The sequence below is a fragment of the Lycium barbarum genome, chromosome 10, assembly GCF_019175385.1.
Source record: "Lycium barbarum isolate Lr01 chromosome 10, ASM1917538v2, whole genome shotgun sequence".
Taxonomy (NCBI): Eukaryota; Viridiplantae; Streptophyta; class Magnoliopsida; order Solanales; family Solanaceae; genus Lycium; species Lycium barbarum.
In genome coordinates, this window is record NC_083346.1 from 116291580 (window position 1) to 116308727 (window position 17148).

The following is a 17148-nucleotide window of genomic DNA, read 5'->3' on the forward strand; positions in this document are numbered from 1 at the left end:
ATCAAACAGCTATGTGTACCCTATGTGGACAAGTATTTAGTTTTAAGCAAGGAACTGGTAAGGATGGTGGAACGGGTACACTAAATGGTCATATGAGAACCAAACATATGGATATTTGGGGAGAACAAACGGGTTCAAATGTGGGGGGGGGGGGGGGGGGGGGGATTCAAATGACGATAGACCCATGAACCGGTAGAAATTTAAGTATGACAAGAAAAAAGAACGCGTAGAAATAGCTAAAATGGTAGCTTATGATTGTTTACCATTTTCCTTTCCCTTGGGTTTGGGGTTTGTTACTTACATTCAACGTTGTTATAACCCGTTATTTGAGGGTATTCCTAGAAGTACTTGTAGAGCCGATGTTATAGATTTGTTTAAAAAATATAGATTTTATTTGCGCCATGTATTTAATTCTTTAAATTGTAATGTTTGTCTTACCGCTGATTTGGGTCTTAGTATTAACCATTTAGATTTTTTTGCTATTACATGTCATTGGGTTGATGACAACTGGGTTATGCAAAAAGGAATTATAGCTTTTTTATATGACGAAGGAAAAGGTCGTCACGATGGAAAATTTTTAGCCGATTCAATGTCTACTATAATGAGATTTTTTAACATTTATAGAAAAACACTTTGTATTGCTTTAGATAATGCTTCTAATAATACAAAGGCAATTAGTCTTTTAAAAAGAGAAATAAACCCTCCTCTAAGAAATATTTTTTTCATGTAAGATGTAGTTGTCACATTTTAAATTTAATTGTTAAAGATAGTCTTGTGCATTTTGATGATTCTGTTCAAAAAGTTAGAAATGCTGTTGCGTTTCTTTTTTGTAATGCTAATAGGGGAAGAATTAGAGATTTTAAGAATGCTTGTGTGGAAAATAACCTTAGACCTAAGAAAATTCAAGTAGAAATTGAGACTAGGTGGAACTACACTTACATTATGCTACAACAAACATATGAGTATAGGATTCCCATACAACAAGTTCACAACAAATATAATACTGATAGTGAGGATTGGTTAACCTTTAGGCATTGGGAAGATGTTAAAGAATGTATTGAACTCTTAGAAATTTTTTATAATGCAACTCTTTCTTTTTCTAGACAATTCTATCCCACGGTAACCGGAATTTTAGCCTACTTAGCGGAAATAGCTAGAGTTTTACAAGAGTATAAATATAAACCCGATTATCAAGTGGCTATTTTTGAAATGATAATCAAATTTAAGAAGTATTTTTTTCCCATCCCAACTTTATTTATATTGGGTTCCCTTTTAAATCCTTGTTTAAAAGTGTCTTATACTAAAAATTTGGTTAGTCAAATTTATACATTTTTAGAAATTGAAGAGGGAGTTCAACCATCTTTAGCTGAAACCGATCTCGCTATTGATGATGAGTTTAGAAGAGTTTTTACTCATTATTCTAGTTTGAAAGAACGTGCTACACCCGTTGCTCCACGCCCTACTACTTCTCAGAGTAGCAAAAAGGGCTTGTCGGGTTTAAAAGTTTTACATTCAGAGCCAACTTCTTCTTCTACTGCAAACAATGATGAATATAACTTTTATTTGATGCAGCCAAATGTGGATATCAACCAATTGGATGAGGTGGACGTCTTAGCATGGTGGAAGAAGTACAAGGCAAGCTATCCGGTACTTTCAAGAATGGCTCGAGATATCTTTACGATTCAAGTATCAACCGTGGCTTCGGAGAGCGTATTTATCCAAGGAAGACAGCAAATTGGAGACCATAGACATTCATTATCCGGCTTTAGCTTGCAAGTACTAGTGTGCATTCGAGATTGGATTAGATCGGAGCGACACAACCAAAACTCAGAAGCGGAGGAAGGCGAAGAGGAAGAAATTGAAGATTTGATAGCTGGTGGACCCGACCAAATGGAAGACTTTGAAGATATTTCCATGACCGAATATGATGTGGGGGAAATTAACGAAATGGTTCAAAATTGGTGATTTTATTATTCTACTATTTTTGTACAACTCATGTATTATTTGCAAGTTAAAAAAAAAAATACAACTTGCAAATAAATGTTATCCAAGAATGAATAAAATATATGGCTCATTGAGCTTTCTTCTATTTACTTGTGTTCATATTTTTACTTTTATTAAGTTAGGAATATACCTAAAATATACTAAGTATATACTTATAAGTATATTAAGTTATATAGTATACTTAAACATATATAAAGTATATATAGTATATATAGAAAAAATAGTATATATAGTATATAAGTATATATAGTATATATAGTATATAAGTAAGTATATATAGTATATAGTACATATATATTAAGTTATACCTATATATAAGTTATACATATATTTAGTATATATATTAAGTATATATAGTATATATAGTATATATGTATATATAGTATTATATTAAGTTATACCTATATATAAGTATATATAGTATATAGTACATATATATACATATATATAGTATATATATTAAGTTATACATATATTTAGTATATATATTAAGTATATAAGTATATGTAAGTTATACATATATATGTATACGAAAAGCACTATTATGTATTGCTGACTTGTTGTTAGGCTGTTAGTCAGTAAATATTTAAACTTTAATTATAAAGTTGTATAACATATGTAAATATACCTACAATATACAAATAAATACTATAATATATATATATATATATATATATATATATATATATATATATATATATATATAATACAAAAAACAAAAAAAGATTTTAAGCACTCCAAACCGGACCGGTTCCGATTTGGAGTTTAAAACCGGTAAATCGGAACCGGCCGGTTAACTAACCGGTTACCGGTCCGGTTCCGGTTGGAACCGGTTAACACCTTTACTTGGAAACAAAAGTAGTAGGAGTATTTTGTTTTGTTACACTTACACGTGTTGTATCGTTTTCTTTTGTGCAAAATAGAGGAATTTGCACTTTTAGTCCCTCAAATATCTCAATTTTAGTTTTAGTACTTGTATTGTCTGGCTAAACAATTCCACTTGGTAATTAAATTAAATTTTCTTAATTATTAAAAAGAATCTAACTAGGCCACATTTAACTTTGAATTACTCATCATTTGTATTTTTTGTCCTTATTATGCTTGTAAATCTTCACAATGTATCATATATCACTTGAGTACCCATGTATCATGTTAAATTGTATTATCACTCTGATTCATAGGTAATGTGATTCTATATGCAACATATTTCTTGTATAAAGGGACTAAAAATCACATATATTTTCATAAATTGAGAATTATGAATGTCTAGAAGACGAGCAATAATTAAAAGGGATTCTCCCTTAGCTCACTTGTAGCCTTTTTTCGCTTTTAGCCATTTTGGTTATTACGACTTGTGAACAATATGATGTCTACATATTTTTTGTTTTCCTGTGGATCATTCGACTTTCGAGATCTTCCAAATAACGCCTTATTCAAAGGAATTAATCTAACAAATTTCTTTTGCATTTGACTTCTGATTTACATATTCGAACTTCTTTCTTTTTATTTCACTCCATATCCGTGACAGATTGGAACCTTGTTTACGTTTTCGTTTTTTAATTCCTGACTCGTTTAGGGTTTCTATTAGTCTAGAGTAAGAGTTTAAATTATTATACTGTACGTCATAAACTGGAGCTGACCTAACAATGGAGATAAAGTCATTTTTTTTAATAAAAAAATCTAAGTTTGGAACTTCTATTTTGCTGCAAAAGTTGAATCTTTTGCTTGTAAAAAGCCATTAAAAATTAGAATATAGAAAAGTGGACTTTGATATCCCGAGAGAAAGGGGAATTCAGAAAAATAATGGAAAAAAGAAAATACCGTTTGGAATATAGTATATATTTTCAAGAGGAAGTAAAGATTAATTTTTTTTAGTTGAGAAAGCATTTCTAGGTGCAAAAATAGACTGAGAAAATTGAACATATAACTTAATATACATATTTCTCTTTTTCAAATAACATTAAGTCTAGTTTGACTTAGAAGAGCCAAAAGAAATTTTGTATTTATCAAATTTGCATAATTCGCATCAAAGTCAGATCAAAAGCCAAAATAAGAGAATGGTTTTATACGATCCACAATACAAAAGTGATGAAAGCTAATAACATCAGGCATCTTAATAATATTTCTGCTTCAATTTGGAAGGTTTTCCAATTAATTATTATTGTAAAGCTAATCAAGAATTGCAAATTGTTTGAAGAAAATAAATAATTGTCAGTCGGGAGCAATCGATTAAGGTTGTGCCTCCAACTTTATAAGCTATTTTAGTTGACTTTTTTCTTTATGTTTTTTGGTGCTTAATTATACAATAAGGGGTCGTTTAGTATGAAAGATGAGCAAAAATAGTTCCGGGATAAAATTTTAGTGCCTCCTTATCCCATGTTTCGCTCGAATAAAAATCCGGGATAACTAATCTCGCCCTAGATTGTAGCCTTATTTTATCCCAACTTGAGAGCGGGATAACTTATTCCGGAATTAGTTATCTCAGGACTCAGGATACCTTTTTTCCCAACCAAATGAGCCCTTACGTTTGTAGTAATCTTTCATTTCCCTCTGCACAATGAATAGGCAATCCGATTACATATTCAGGTTAAGAGATAATGTTGGTATTAAACAAAGTTGTACGATTTGTCAAACAAAATTGGAAAAATGGTTCAAAACACACTCCAACTTTGGCCGAAATTGCTATAACACACTCCAATTTTGCGGGGGTCCTATGCCCCCCTAAACTAATTTAAAGTGGAATTATTTAGGTGCTGAGGTGGCGAAGAGATTGTATGTCACTCTCTCAAAGAAAGTGAGAGAAGAAATGAAAATGTTTAAAATTTATTTATAAGCGGTTTTTAGAAATATCTATTTTTCTTTTTTTCATTTCCCTTTTCATATGTTTCTCTTCATCGACTTTGTTGGGTTTCTCAACCACCATTAACAAATGAAGCATTTAGTCTCTTCAACAAGTTTGCATTCAAGGAACTTAACCTATGAGTTTTCAACAGATTAATCGCTATTGGATAATCGAAAATCCGTCGAGCACCATCATCTCTCTCTTCAACTCTGGCGACCCGTTTGTTTCTTTGATTTCATCTCATCTTTGTCCCTCAAAAACCAAAAGATAAAATCAAATAAAATTTGGAGTCCCGAATCTTCAGATCAATCGGAATGATGGTCGAAAATGTGAATTTGATTTTTCAGATGATTTAGGTTATCGATTGATTTGAATTTCTCAATGGAGTTTCTGCTATTAATCTAAAAAGGAGTTTTTGAGATGTTTTTATTGGATTTTAATGTGAGATCCTCTACATTGTAAAGAAACTAAATTGAGAGGTTGGGTGTTAATGGTGGAAGAAGGTATAGAAAGAGTAAAGAAATAAAGAAGAAGCAGGGAAAATTCTGAAGAAAAAAAAAATTAATGGTTAATACAGTGTCAGGCACGTGTATTTCACCCCTGGACATAAATTTGGTTTTGACTTTTTAAGGAGGTAATAATTTCACTTTAAAATAGTCCGGGGCGGGGGGGGGGGGGGGGGGGGGTCATAGGACCCCCGCAAAGTTGAAGTGTGTTATGACAATTTCGGCCTGAGTTGAAGTGTGTTTTGAACCCTTTTTCCAACAAAATTTGAAAAAGAGTTCAACGGGATACTATCAAAACACCCAAGAAAAACATAAGGGGAGGAAAAATGGGTTAAAATGTGTTGAGTGAATAGATAAGTTATTGATTGAGAGAGTCATTATATCAGTGCCTTAGGAAATGCCTAGCTTGCAACGGTTGAAATATATAAATATCCAATTTTGGGACTATTATTTAAATCACATTTGTAGTGGGTAAAAAATTACAATTCTACGCATTTTGAAACAGCTTCTGACACTGCATATTTGAAGTTAGGCTTCACAAAGCATAACTTCAAACAAGCAAATTTCAGGCAAATATGGTTGAAGTACGCTTATGAACTTCTATATGTGGCTGAATCTAGTTGTTTTTGTCTGAATTTTAACTTTATTTGCCTAAAGTCATGCGCACATGATTATAGTTCAACCATTTTTGTCTGAACTTTAAGAAAAAATGCATGAACTTCAGCTATATAAAACTTCAGACATTTTTTTTTTCTTTTCTAAATTTAGTCTTTGTCTAGTCTAACTTCAGAAACTATATGCGAGAAATTATTCCGAAGTGGATAGACGTTCGAAAATTTTAGAAAGCCGGATACAATTAATTAGCGGCGTCCAAATAAGGTACTTCATCGTGAAATTTTTACATAGCGCATCCATGTCTAATAATTACTTGAACTGAAATGGGCGGATCAAAATAGACTAACTAATGGATTATAGTCCAACCCGTCGAATCCTTACCAAGTTTTCATTTTCTTTCTTTATTTATTATAATTTATTTACCAAACAAAAGTAATAAAAGAATTTCTTTTTTACTATGACTATATACATAGTCTGTTTTACTCCTCCGCAAGGAAGGAACGAGTCGCTTCCCCCTTTCCTTCAACCCCATATCTACAGCCTTTTGTCAATTTAAAGGTTATCAACAAGATAAGCATAACATATCAAACAACATAATGCTTTTTTATTTTAAGTATATTTATAATGTTTCATGAGTTAACTTGTACTATATGCTTAATTTAACTTAATGATTGTTTGATGAATTGAATATAGACGCATCAAGGTAAATTAAGTTGGGCAAATCACCTCAACGGCCACCACCTTCTCCAAAGCCTAATCTACCAATAAAACGTTCACAAAACGTTGAGCGGATCATATTTTAATGGCTAATATATCAAGATGTCCATAGTTTACCTTCATTAGTCAAAGTCTCAAAGTTATAAAAAGCCCGACTCATCAAAAGTCATTATATATATAGATGGGGGTCAGAAGCCCAAAGTCATCAAGAATCGTGAAATGCACTCAAAAATGAAAATAGTTTTCTACTTTCTTTTGCTTCTTCTGATTCAAGATTTTGCTTCTTCCTGGGGATTATGCTACACAAACAAGAAGCATTTTGGTCCTGCACTTGTGTATGGTCGTAAACCACCTCAACAGCCACCACCTTCTCCAAAGCCTAATCTACCAATAAAACGTTCACAACCGTTTAAACTACCACCGAAGTCTTCATCAGCTCATCCATAACGCCCCCATCACCTTACCCTTAAGTGTTACGCCATCTATAAATGGATGTGTCTGTTTGTGAAATAATATGTATGTACAGAAAATGTATGATGGTTGCTCCATATAAACAAGGATTACCAACAAAGTGACTAAGAAAATTTGCAAGTATTAATGAGTGGCTTTGTTGTATCTTGGACAGAATTTCTTGTATTTTGCCTCATTTGTACAAGTGATATCTCTATAAGAAAAGTCTAATATCAAGCCTCAAAACCCTCTTAATTTTATTTTCATTTGTTTCTGTGTCCAGCGCTTTTTACCTTTCGAACTAGTGGCTGAGATGTCCATTAATATGGATTTATCGATTCACTACTTTATGAAGTCTTCATCTTTTTTTTTTATGGAGTGGAAAAAATGTTCCAAAACTATGTAAACATATATTACTAAGACACGCTCACAAGCTAAATAGTGACAGTAGGATTAGAATATTGCTCCAGTAAACTCTAAGTGGAAAGACATAAATACCCCCTAATTTTAAACCTTGAAATTGTCAAATCAAAGAGAAGGTTTAATAATAATTTTAACACCTTTTTCAGTTAATTACAATATATTAAAAAGATTATCCTTCTTTTCTTTTTATTTTATCTTAAAAAGATTATCTCCTTTTTATATTTACAAATAATTTAACTTTATGAGATGATTACAGCCACATAAATATTTAAGGCTTATTTTGGACCACATATTTAAAAAAAAAATTATTTTTTTTATTTTTTATCAAGTAAAAAAGAACAATCTTTTTAGGAAAGTTACGTAGAATTTTCTTAAATTAACTGGCGTGGTAATGATGCGCCTTTTTTCAGTGTCCAAATTTGACTTTCCCTGTGAATATTTGTCTTTTCTGTCGTCCTCTTCTACTCCTATTTTAGATTAGATTACAAGATAAGCAAAAGTTTAATAGATATTCAGAAACTCTCTTTTTACCAAAATAAAAATAAAAATGGTTGACTATGATCGAGCAGAAGAGCTCAAGGCCTTCGATAACACAAAGGCCGGTGTAAAAGGACTAGTCGATGCAGGGATAGTTCATATCCCTGAGATTTTCGTTACACCGTCCATAAAAGAAAATGAGTTCAATGCTCAGAATCTTGATTCATGCTCCAACGTCAACGTTCAAATCCCAGTTATAGATCTTGAGGACATAAACAAAGACGATTTTCGACGTAGGAGAATAGTTGAAGAGGTTGGTGAGGCATGTGAGACTTGGGGATTTTTTCAAGTTGTGAACCATGGTGTGCCTCAACATATCATGGATGAGATGATTCGAGGAGTTCGAAGTTTCAATGAGCAACCAAATGAGACAAAGATGGAGTTTTACTCAAGGGATGATATGAAGAAGGTGTTTTTTAATAGCAATTTTGATCTCTATCAATCTAAGGCTGCAGATTGGAGGGATACACTAGCTTGTCTCATGGCTCCAAATCCTCCAAGTAGTGATGAATTACCAGAAATATGCAGGTAATTTTCAGCTAAAACCCTCTTTGATATGCTGCTAATATTTTGGTTGTTCTAACAGATCGTCAAAGTAGGAGGCCCTACAACTTTTAAAAAAAATTGGATTTTCGATTTGGGACTTGGTCCCAACGTTCGAAAATTTTACACTTTTATATTTTTTTTCCTACCGATTCGACGTAAGCCAATATACCTAACACTAAGTTCGATATTCTACTCCCTAGCTATTAGACTAATGAATAGTGCAAACTGAGATGCATTTAATGTGATACTATTTTTCATTGTTGTTTGAGTTTTGGCACTTGATCCTTAAGGATGAAGCATATAATTTAATATTTAAATCACATAATATATATAAGTGCTGAGTAGCAGTTGACTTGAATATGAACTATTAGTAAAATGATTTATGTAGAGATGATTTTACCTTCTTTTTTTTTTGTCTATTTGTTTCTTTGTTAGGGAGGAATTACTTCAATATTCTGAGCATGTTCGAAAGTTGGGCCACACAATGTTAGAGTTGCTGTCAGAGGCACTTGGGCTGAAGTCCAATCACTTGTTGGAAATGGAGTGTGCAAAAGGCCATTTCATTCTCAGTCATTACTATCCACCTTGTCCTGAACCAGACAGAACTAATGGAATCACAAAGCATACTGACCCAGATTTCTTCACAATTCTTCTACAAGATCACATTGGTGGCCTTCAAATTTATCACCAAAACCGATGGATTGATATTCATCCAGTGACTGGAGCACTAGTTATCAATCTTGGTGACCTTCTGCAGGCAAGTATATCTAAATCAAATTACGTATGTCTAGTCACTAGTGATTTGGCTTGAATCAGAGGCGGATCTAGAGTGTTAGGAGTGAGTTTAATTAGACACATCATTTTTAACATAGACTATAAATATATATGTGAGAAATTATGAAAAACATAATACTAGTTTTGGGGCTTTGATTTAAACCCATATTAATTTTCAAAGAACTCAAAATCTTGAATCCAAGGTTGGGATGGCTTATTTGGGCATAAGTGCCGTTACTAGTTTTGAGGCTTTGATTGGCTAAAGTAATTTTCGGCTTCTAACCAATAGTTTCCGGATTAGGCTTCAGATTTTCCTTTTTGCTTTGGAGGCCCTTGACTCTACCATTATAGGTATGGGGTTCCGGACAAAGAAACAAGTTTATATTTTGAATTCGTTTCTAAAAGTAAATTGTAAATATCTATTCTATACGAGTTTAAGTTATATATTTTTAATTTACACACTATCAAGTAAGCTTTACCTATTATAGCAAGTGAGCTGCCTTATATTCAAGATTTAAATCTCAATATTATATGAAGGCTTGCCTGCAGATATCCTCTCTATAGACTGATGGTATAAAAAATTTATATTGCTGATGTATATAACTTAAACTCATTTTTCTGCCATGCAGCTTCTATCAAATGACAAGTTCAAAAGTGCTGAGCACAGAGTATTGGCAAATCATATTGGACCAAGAATTTCAGTTGCATGTTTTTTCACAACTTATCTTCAGCCATTTGATAAGCTCTATGGCCCAATAAAGGAATTGTTGTCAAATGAAAATCCTCCTTTGTACAAGGAAACAACAGTGAGAAATTATGTATCACATTACAACTCCAAAGGACTTGGAGCTCGTCCTTCACTTCTCGATTTCAGGCTGTAGGATTTCCTAAGTAGTACATGTATACATAATATATTGGCTGAACCTTCATTATTATTATTATCTAAATAAAGAAGGGAAAAAGTCTAGTTAAAATAAATATAGAGTTCCAAATATTTATTTTTATTTGTTTTCTCGTTGATGCAAGGATTATTTATTTCAACTATGTAGTACTTTTTTGTGTCAAAATCTTTCAGAGAAACTTAGGTACACAGATTAATATCATTACATCTTTTGGCTGGTTAGATTCCAACAATGTCTTCAAGAACACCCATTAAAACTCAAGTTGGGGCTTGGTTTGGAAAGATACTTTCTTCAACCCCTTTCTTAAATATAATTATGAGTTGAGTATTTGAAAGGCATCATGGAGTAGAAATGAATGATGTTCGAGGTAGGGCTAAAATTAAGGAAGAAAATGAATAGTGGAATTTGGTTGTGATTTGAGTTGAATAATTACTCCACTATAATTCCAATAGTTTTATTAGGCAATAAAACAACAGAAAAGGGCCAAATATACCCCTGTACTATTAGAAAACGGCCAATATATTTATATATATCCCTCGTTATACTTTGGATTCAAATATACCCCTGCCGTTATACTATTGGATCAAATATACCCCTCCTCCGTTATTTTTCATCTTCATTTACACGCACACACAACACTTTGCACATTTCAGATTTTTCTCCTCTAAAACCTAAACATTTTCCTTCTCCCCTCACTCCTCTTTCTAGCCGCCGACCACCACCCTCACTGCCACCGTCGGTGAACCACCCTCTCCACACCGCCACCCTCCTCCTCTTTCCCCCCTTTTTCTCCTCCACTTTCGGTGAACTCCAACCACCACTGTACAGCCCACGCACCACCAGTCACCCACGCTTCTTCTCCACCCTTCGTTTTCCTTCCTAGCCGCCGCCGCCTCCACGAGCTCCGACGACGCTCCGCTCACCTTTATCAACTTTAACGGATGAGGGGTATATTTGATCCAATAGTATAACGGTAGGGGTCTATTTGAACTCAAATTATAACGAGGGGTATATTTGGCCCTTTTTCAATAGTACAGGGGTATATTTGGCTCTTTTCCAATAAAATAATTAATGGGCATGACTATGATTTAAATGAAGCAATGAGATTTTGGGTGGCTTGTAGCTAACCTTTCGCTCTAGAAGGGTTATATCGGATACTTGTGAGTACGACTTGATGTCCAATGGTTGTACTGTGATCGACTGAACACGTTGGGGACGTTGTTGAGTATTTGAAGTTAAAATTTGGTTATTTAAACGTTACATTGAGGTATGCTAAGCTTTAAGTTATCTTGTTAGCTTTCATATTATTTCACGCTTTCGAACTATAGTATTAATGAGATTCCAAGCACGTGTCAAACAAGCTTTCATGGTTTGCCCCATGGTTAGGAATAAATGTTCAAATTGCCAAATTGGCTAAGTCCTGGACTTTGCTAAAGTGTTTTATGATTTTTATACGACTCATTTATCATTTGTGACGCAGCTGACTTTTAAATGTTTCTCATAAAGTGTTGATTATAAAATTCAAGATATGTTTTCAATGACTATAGTATAATCATTTTCTTTTGATTTTCATTGAAAGAAATGAAATGAATTACTTGATCTAAAGAAAAGGAATTGAATTCGGCTAAAAAGCCATGACTTTAAAATAAAACATATTTATGAGATGTTTGTGTTTCGACTAACTGGCCAGGAGGAATGTCAGTCTCCGTGAGTTCATATTCCGATGTATCGCTTAATTAGTCTGAAGGATGGACAGTCCTGTGAGTTCCTACTCAGGTGTATCATGGCTTATTTGACGGGGAGAGTACGTCAGGCTTCGTGGATGACATCCTAAATGTATACATCACGTATGCTCATCTGGTCGATAGGATGATGGCGTTTGTGGGTTCTATACCGCGGTGTACCATGCCTATTTTTGTAAAAATTTTGAGATATGAACTTTGAGATTAACTGACGTGATAATGACGTAAGTGTTAATTTTTTTTGCGTCAACTTTCTAGTGAATATAATTTTGTAATTTTATTGGTACAACTTATATAGTTCGGTGACGAATTCAATCAAAATATAACTTTTTGACTTATACTAATTCAATCGTTAAAGTTCAATAACTTTAATGATACAAAAGATTGTTTTATGACTTCCACAAATAACATTTAATGACTACACTAGAAATTAACTCCTTAGTTTTAGACCTTTAATTAGTCGCTTTTTACCGGATTACACGGATTTCGTAGTCAGTGTCTCAATCTAGTCAACGTGTCGAAATAAATTAGTTACATATATTTCTCCTTTGTGTCGTCCCTTATCTTCTACTTGTGACGTCCCTTATCATCTACTCCTATTTTAGATCTACAGAATAGGCAAAAGCTTTCAAAAACTCTCCTCTTTACAAAAATGGTTGACTATGATAGAGCAAAAGAGCTCAAGGCCTTCGATGACACAAAGGCCGGTGTAAAAGGATTAGTCGATGCAGGGATAGTTCATATCCCTGAGTTCTTCATTACACCGGCCGCAAAAGATGAATTCAGTCCTAAGAATCTTGATTCATCCTCAGACATAAACATTCAAATCCCAGTTATAGATCTTACGGACATAAATGAAGATGATTTTCAACGTAGGAAAATTGTTGAAAAAATTGGAGAAGCGTGTGAGACTTGGGGATTTTTTCAAGTTGTCAACCATGGTGTGCCACAACATGTTATGGATGAGATGATTCAAGCAGTTCGAAGTTTCAATGAACAACCAAATGAGATAAAGATGGAGTTTTACTCGAGGGATAATTTGAAGAAGGTGAAGTTTAATAGTAACTTTGATCTTTATCAGTCTAAGGCTGCAAATTGGAGGGATACACTAGCTTGTGTCATGGCTCCTAATCCTCCAAGTAGTGATGAATTACCAGAAGCATGCAGGTAATTTTCAGCTCTAAACCCTTTGATATGCTGTAAAAATCTTGGTTGTTAAAAGAAGAATATAACTTACTCTCTCCATCCCGATTTATGTGACATTTTTTTATTTTGAGATTTAAATTATATAGAGATAATGCTTAACACACCTGAAGTATCATTTTTGCTTATTTTCTACATGAACTAACAAGTTTTTTTTTTCTACCTGAACTATTATTAACTATTTATGAAAAACACACCTCGAGATTATAAACCATACCACATACATAGGATTCCTTTCTTACTTAAGTTAGTGGAGAATTTTGTGTAAAAGAGAGCAGCTCGAGATTGAGAGAATCATTCCTTTTTTTTTTTTTAAATTGTTTTTGATTAGGTGGAGAATTCGTGGAAAGAGAGGCGGAGATGGAGAGGGAAAAGATACGGTTGTTTGGGTTCATCACCGTCCATCTCCGGCCTTAGCTATTAATTATTTCCTTCGTTCCAAATAAGTGTCACCTTAGCAAAGATCACGCCCATTAATAAATACAATATGGGTTACTAAATTATTCATAATTAGTAGTAAATGTTTTTGAGGATTGAGCAATTAAAGAGGATTAATTTGTTAATGTTAAGGACATAGTTGAAACACTTGTCGATTTGTCTAAGGTCTAACTTATTTTGAGATGGAGGGAATAACTTGCACTTCCTCTTTTTTGAATTTTTAAAGCTAAAGAGTGTCACTATTAAAAAAAAAAAAAAACTGGCAAGACGTTTCTGATGAAAAGTTCGTCAGAAACGTTTCCGACAAATTTTAGATGAAAATTCCATCTTAAATCTGTATTTGTTTAGTAGTGTTTTTATGAATCAACCAATTAGTGTCTGCCTTTGATTCTATTTTCGGGGTGATGGTCCATCTGAGGTCTCTTTCCATTTTTAATGCTCAAAATTGATTATGGACCACTGACCCATGATGAAAGAAGCTATTTACCTAACTAGTATTCTAATTGTATTTTTGAAAAGTAAGGCATGTTAGGTACGAAAGGGCAAGGCGATGCTGAAACTGAGGTATAAGAAGTGTGCCATGAGTGCTCCTTTCTAAGACTTTTGCTTCTCATTAATAACAAGAAAATTATTCTTTTAGAAAGTAAAGATAGTCAGGAATTCATTTTCATTTTTTCCTGCAACATCTTAAACTAATGTAATTTTACATGCTAATTTAACTTAGATGGGGAATATGCAAGGTGGAGCTAGAATTTGAGGTTTATAGGTTTCGAATTCAAATCCTCTAAGTTACTGAGTTTTAAATTACTAATTTATACATATTACATAAATTTTTTAAGACAAATACAAGATGTAAACAAAAGGTTGTGGGTTCGGCCGAACCCATCTTCGACACTGTGGCTCCGCCACTGGGAATATGCAATTTGTCACGTTAGTAATACTTTTTTATTATGCAATCTAAGGTATTTAATGGCAACTTTATACAAATGCCTAAATGAAAGCTAAAACAATCAAGTTTTGATGATTGTCAATGTATTTGGCCCTACAACCTTTTTCTATTGTGTTTTGTTTCTAATAAAACAACAACATACCCGGTATAGTTTCACAAGTGGAGTTTGACAAGGTTAAAGTGTACGCAGACCTCACCTCTAAATTGGAAGGTAGGGAAGTTGTTTTTTATAAACCTTCGGCTCAGAATACAATAACAAAGCATGTCAAATAGGAAAAGAGAACATTAACTACAACAAAAGAATGTGTTTTACTTGGAATGTGTGACTTTTTTTTTTCTTTGATAGGGAGGAATTACTTCAATATTCTGAGCATATTAGAAGGTTGGGCCACACAATATTTGAGTTACTGGCAGAGGCACTTGGGCTAAAGCCCAATCACTTGTTGGACATGGAGTGTGCAAAAGGCCATTTCATTCTGAGTCATTATTATCCACCTTGTCCAGAGCCAAGCAAGACTCTTGGAATTACAAAGCATACGGACCCAGATTTCTTCACTATTCTTCTACAAGACCAAATTGGTGGGCTTCAAATTTATCACCAAAATCAATGGATTGATATTCATCCAGTGACTGGAGCCCTAGTTGTCAATCTTGGTGACCTTTTGCAGGTAAGTATAATCTAAAACAAATTAGATATCTTTACACAAATAGGTGGCCAGAATTGTTGCAATTATATAGATATTATACATGAATATCACATATATTATACATCTGCCTGCTATTTTTAATTTAAGCAATTGGGTGGATAGCTATTTAGGTTTTTAAAATAGATAACGTGTCTAGTCACTAATGACACCGATTCGAGGCGGATAGTCACTAGTGAGACTGATCACATGCGGATCTAGAGTGGTAGGATGAGTTCTATTGGATACATCATTTTCAGCATAGACTATATATATATATATATATATATATATATATCATGGGAAAATAGAACTTATATTTTCAAAGAACTAGAGATTTTTCAATCCATTACGTTTAAATTTAGAATGCGTTTATGACATTAAACTTTAAATATTTATTATGACATTAAGTTATATACACCGTCAGTATCAAAAAATTTAAACTATGAGGTAATCTTTGCCTACAATATAAAGTAACCTCTCATATCCTCAAGATTATAAATTCCAAATTTTTTTTTATTTTTTTTTTAATGAAGGCTTACCTGTAGATATAATTTTATGTGACCTAATAAAATAAATAATTCATTATGCTGACGATTATATAATTTAAACTCATTTCATGTTAGGTTCTTTCTCTACTAGAGGGACAACTTTTGTCCCCAAGGTACAGTACTCTAATAATGGCCAATTGGTTACAAAATTCATTACAATTTTAGACATCCATTTGTTTATTGTCAACATCATTTTTCTGCAATGCAGCTTCTCTCAAATGACAAGTTCAAAAGTGCTGAGCATAGAGTACTGTCAAAACATATTGGGCCAAGGATTTCAGTTGCATGCTTTTTCACAACTCAATTTCAGCCATTTGATAATCTTTATGGCCCAATAAAGGAATTATTATCAGATGAAAATCCTCCTTTGTACAAAAAAACCACAGTGAGAGATTATGTTTCCTATTACAACTCCAATGGACTTGGAGCTCGCCCTCCACTTCTCCATTTAAGACTCTAGGATTTTCAAAGTAGATTATGTATGATATGCTTTGAATACTGAATCATTTTTGAATAAAAAAGAAGCTTGGAAATAGAGTTTATATAATATACTTTAAATATTGAGCTGAGAGTCTATTGGAAACAGCGTCACTACGCCCACAAAGGTAGGAGTAAGGTCTGCGTACATCATACCCTCTCCAAATCCGACTTGTGGGATTACGCTGAGTATGTTTTTGTACTTTAAATGTTGCATCATTTTTGTATTAAAAATAAGCTGGAAAAATAGATGGAGTAGGTATCTACTCCTTCACGATTGAATTATCAAGTTTGTAGATTGTGTGTCTCTTCTTGATCTCCGATTATGAGAATCAAAGATTCAAAATTCGAAGTCCAGTGTAAGAAATGACAACGATTAGAAAAGGGTTGCTTTCAACAAGAATGACACAAATTGAAATTTTTTAGTTCTTTTTAACTCTGAGAATACAATGTGATTGTAATAGGAAATGTACTGGTGCAAATGAAGCAACCATTAGGCTACAAGGCTTAGTAGCCGGGAATCATTTATAGAGATGGATCCAGGATTTGAACCTTATGAGTTTTGAATTTTAGCCCTTTTGTGTTACTAGGTTACTCCCTCCGGATCAAAAAAGAGTCACTTAGCCATTTGCACACCCTTAAGAAACTACTAACTGCTAGACAAAAATAGGTAATTTGACTAAACTATCCCTAATTAAATAGGCATTCAGATTTGATCATATAACACTTAATAAGGGCAAATCTAGAAAAACAAGATTAATTCTTTCTTGATTTAATAAGTGGACACTT

At 33.2% G+C, this 17148-nt stretch overlaps 2 protein-coding genes across 3 annotated transcripts; both read left to right on the top strand.

Annotated features, from left to right (window-relative positions):
• The first annotated feature begins 8039 nt into the window (after positions 1-8039).
• LOC132615538 (1-aminocyclopropane-1-carboxylate oxidase homolog 1-like) lies at positions 8040-10418 on the top strand. The gene is made up of 3 exons (XM_060330140.1): positions 8040-8622; positions 9076-9397; positions 10044-10418. The coding sequence occupies exons 1-3, from the start codon at positions 8105-8107 to the stop codon at positions 10293-10295; spliced, it is 1092 nt and encodes a 363-aa protein (XP_060186123.1). The 5' UTR covers positions 8040-8104; the 3' UTR covers positions 10296-10418.
• Positions 10419-12615: 2197 nt separating this feature from the next.
• On the top strand, positions 12616-16417 carry LOC132613649 (1-aminocyclopropane-1-carboxylate oxidase homolog 1-like). 2 transcript variants are annotated; one of them, XM_060327772.1, is made up of 4 exons: positions 12616-13225; positions 14995-15316; positions 15958-15995; positions 16091-16417. In XM_060327772.1, exons 1-4 carry the CDS (start codon positions 12711-12713, stop codon positions 16218-16220), a joined length of 1005 nt encoding a protein of 334 aa, XP_060183755.1. In that variant the 5' UTR covers positions 12616-12710; the 3' UTR covers positions 16221-16417. The 2 variants fall into 2 exon arrangements, with proteins under 2 accessions (XP_060183755.1, XP_060183754.1); XM_060327771.1 differs by lacking the exon at positions 15958-15995 and having other exon boundaries at positions 12617-13225.
• Positions 16418-17148: the final 731 nt, after the last annotated feature.

Coding starts and splice junctions, on each gene's coding strand:
- LOC132613649 (XM_060327771.1), top strand. CDS start 12,711: ATGGTTGACTATGATAGAGCAAAAGAGCTCAAGGCCTTCGATGACACA. Junction 13,226..14,994: donor GAATTACCAGAAGCATGCAG/GTAATTTTCAGC, acceptor TTTCTTTGATAG/GGAGGAATTACTTCAATATT. Junction 15,317..16,090: donor ATCTTGGTGACCTTTTGCAG/GTAAGTATAATC, acceptor TCTGCAATGCAG/CTTCTCTCAAATGACAAGTT.
- LOC132615538 (XM_060330140.1), top strand. CDS start 8,105: ATGGTTGACTATGATCGAGCAGAAGAGCTCAAGGCCTTCGATAACACA. Junction 8,623..9,075: donor GAATTACCAGAAATATGCAG/GTAATTTTCAGC, acceptor TTTCTTTGTTAG/GGAGGAATTACTTCAATATT. Junction 9,398..10,043: donor ATCTTGGTGACCTTCTGCAG/GCAAGTATATCT, acceptor TCTGCCATGCAG/CTTCTATCAAATGACAAGTT.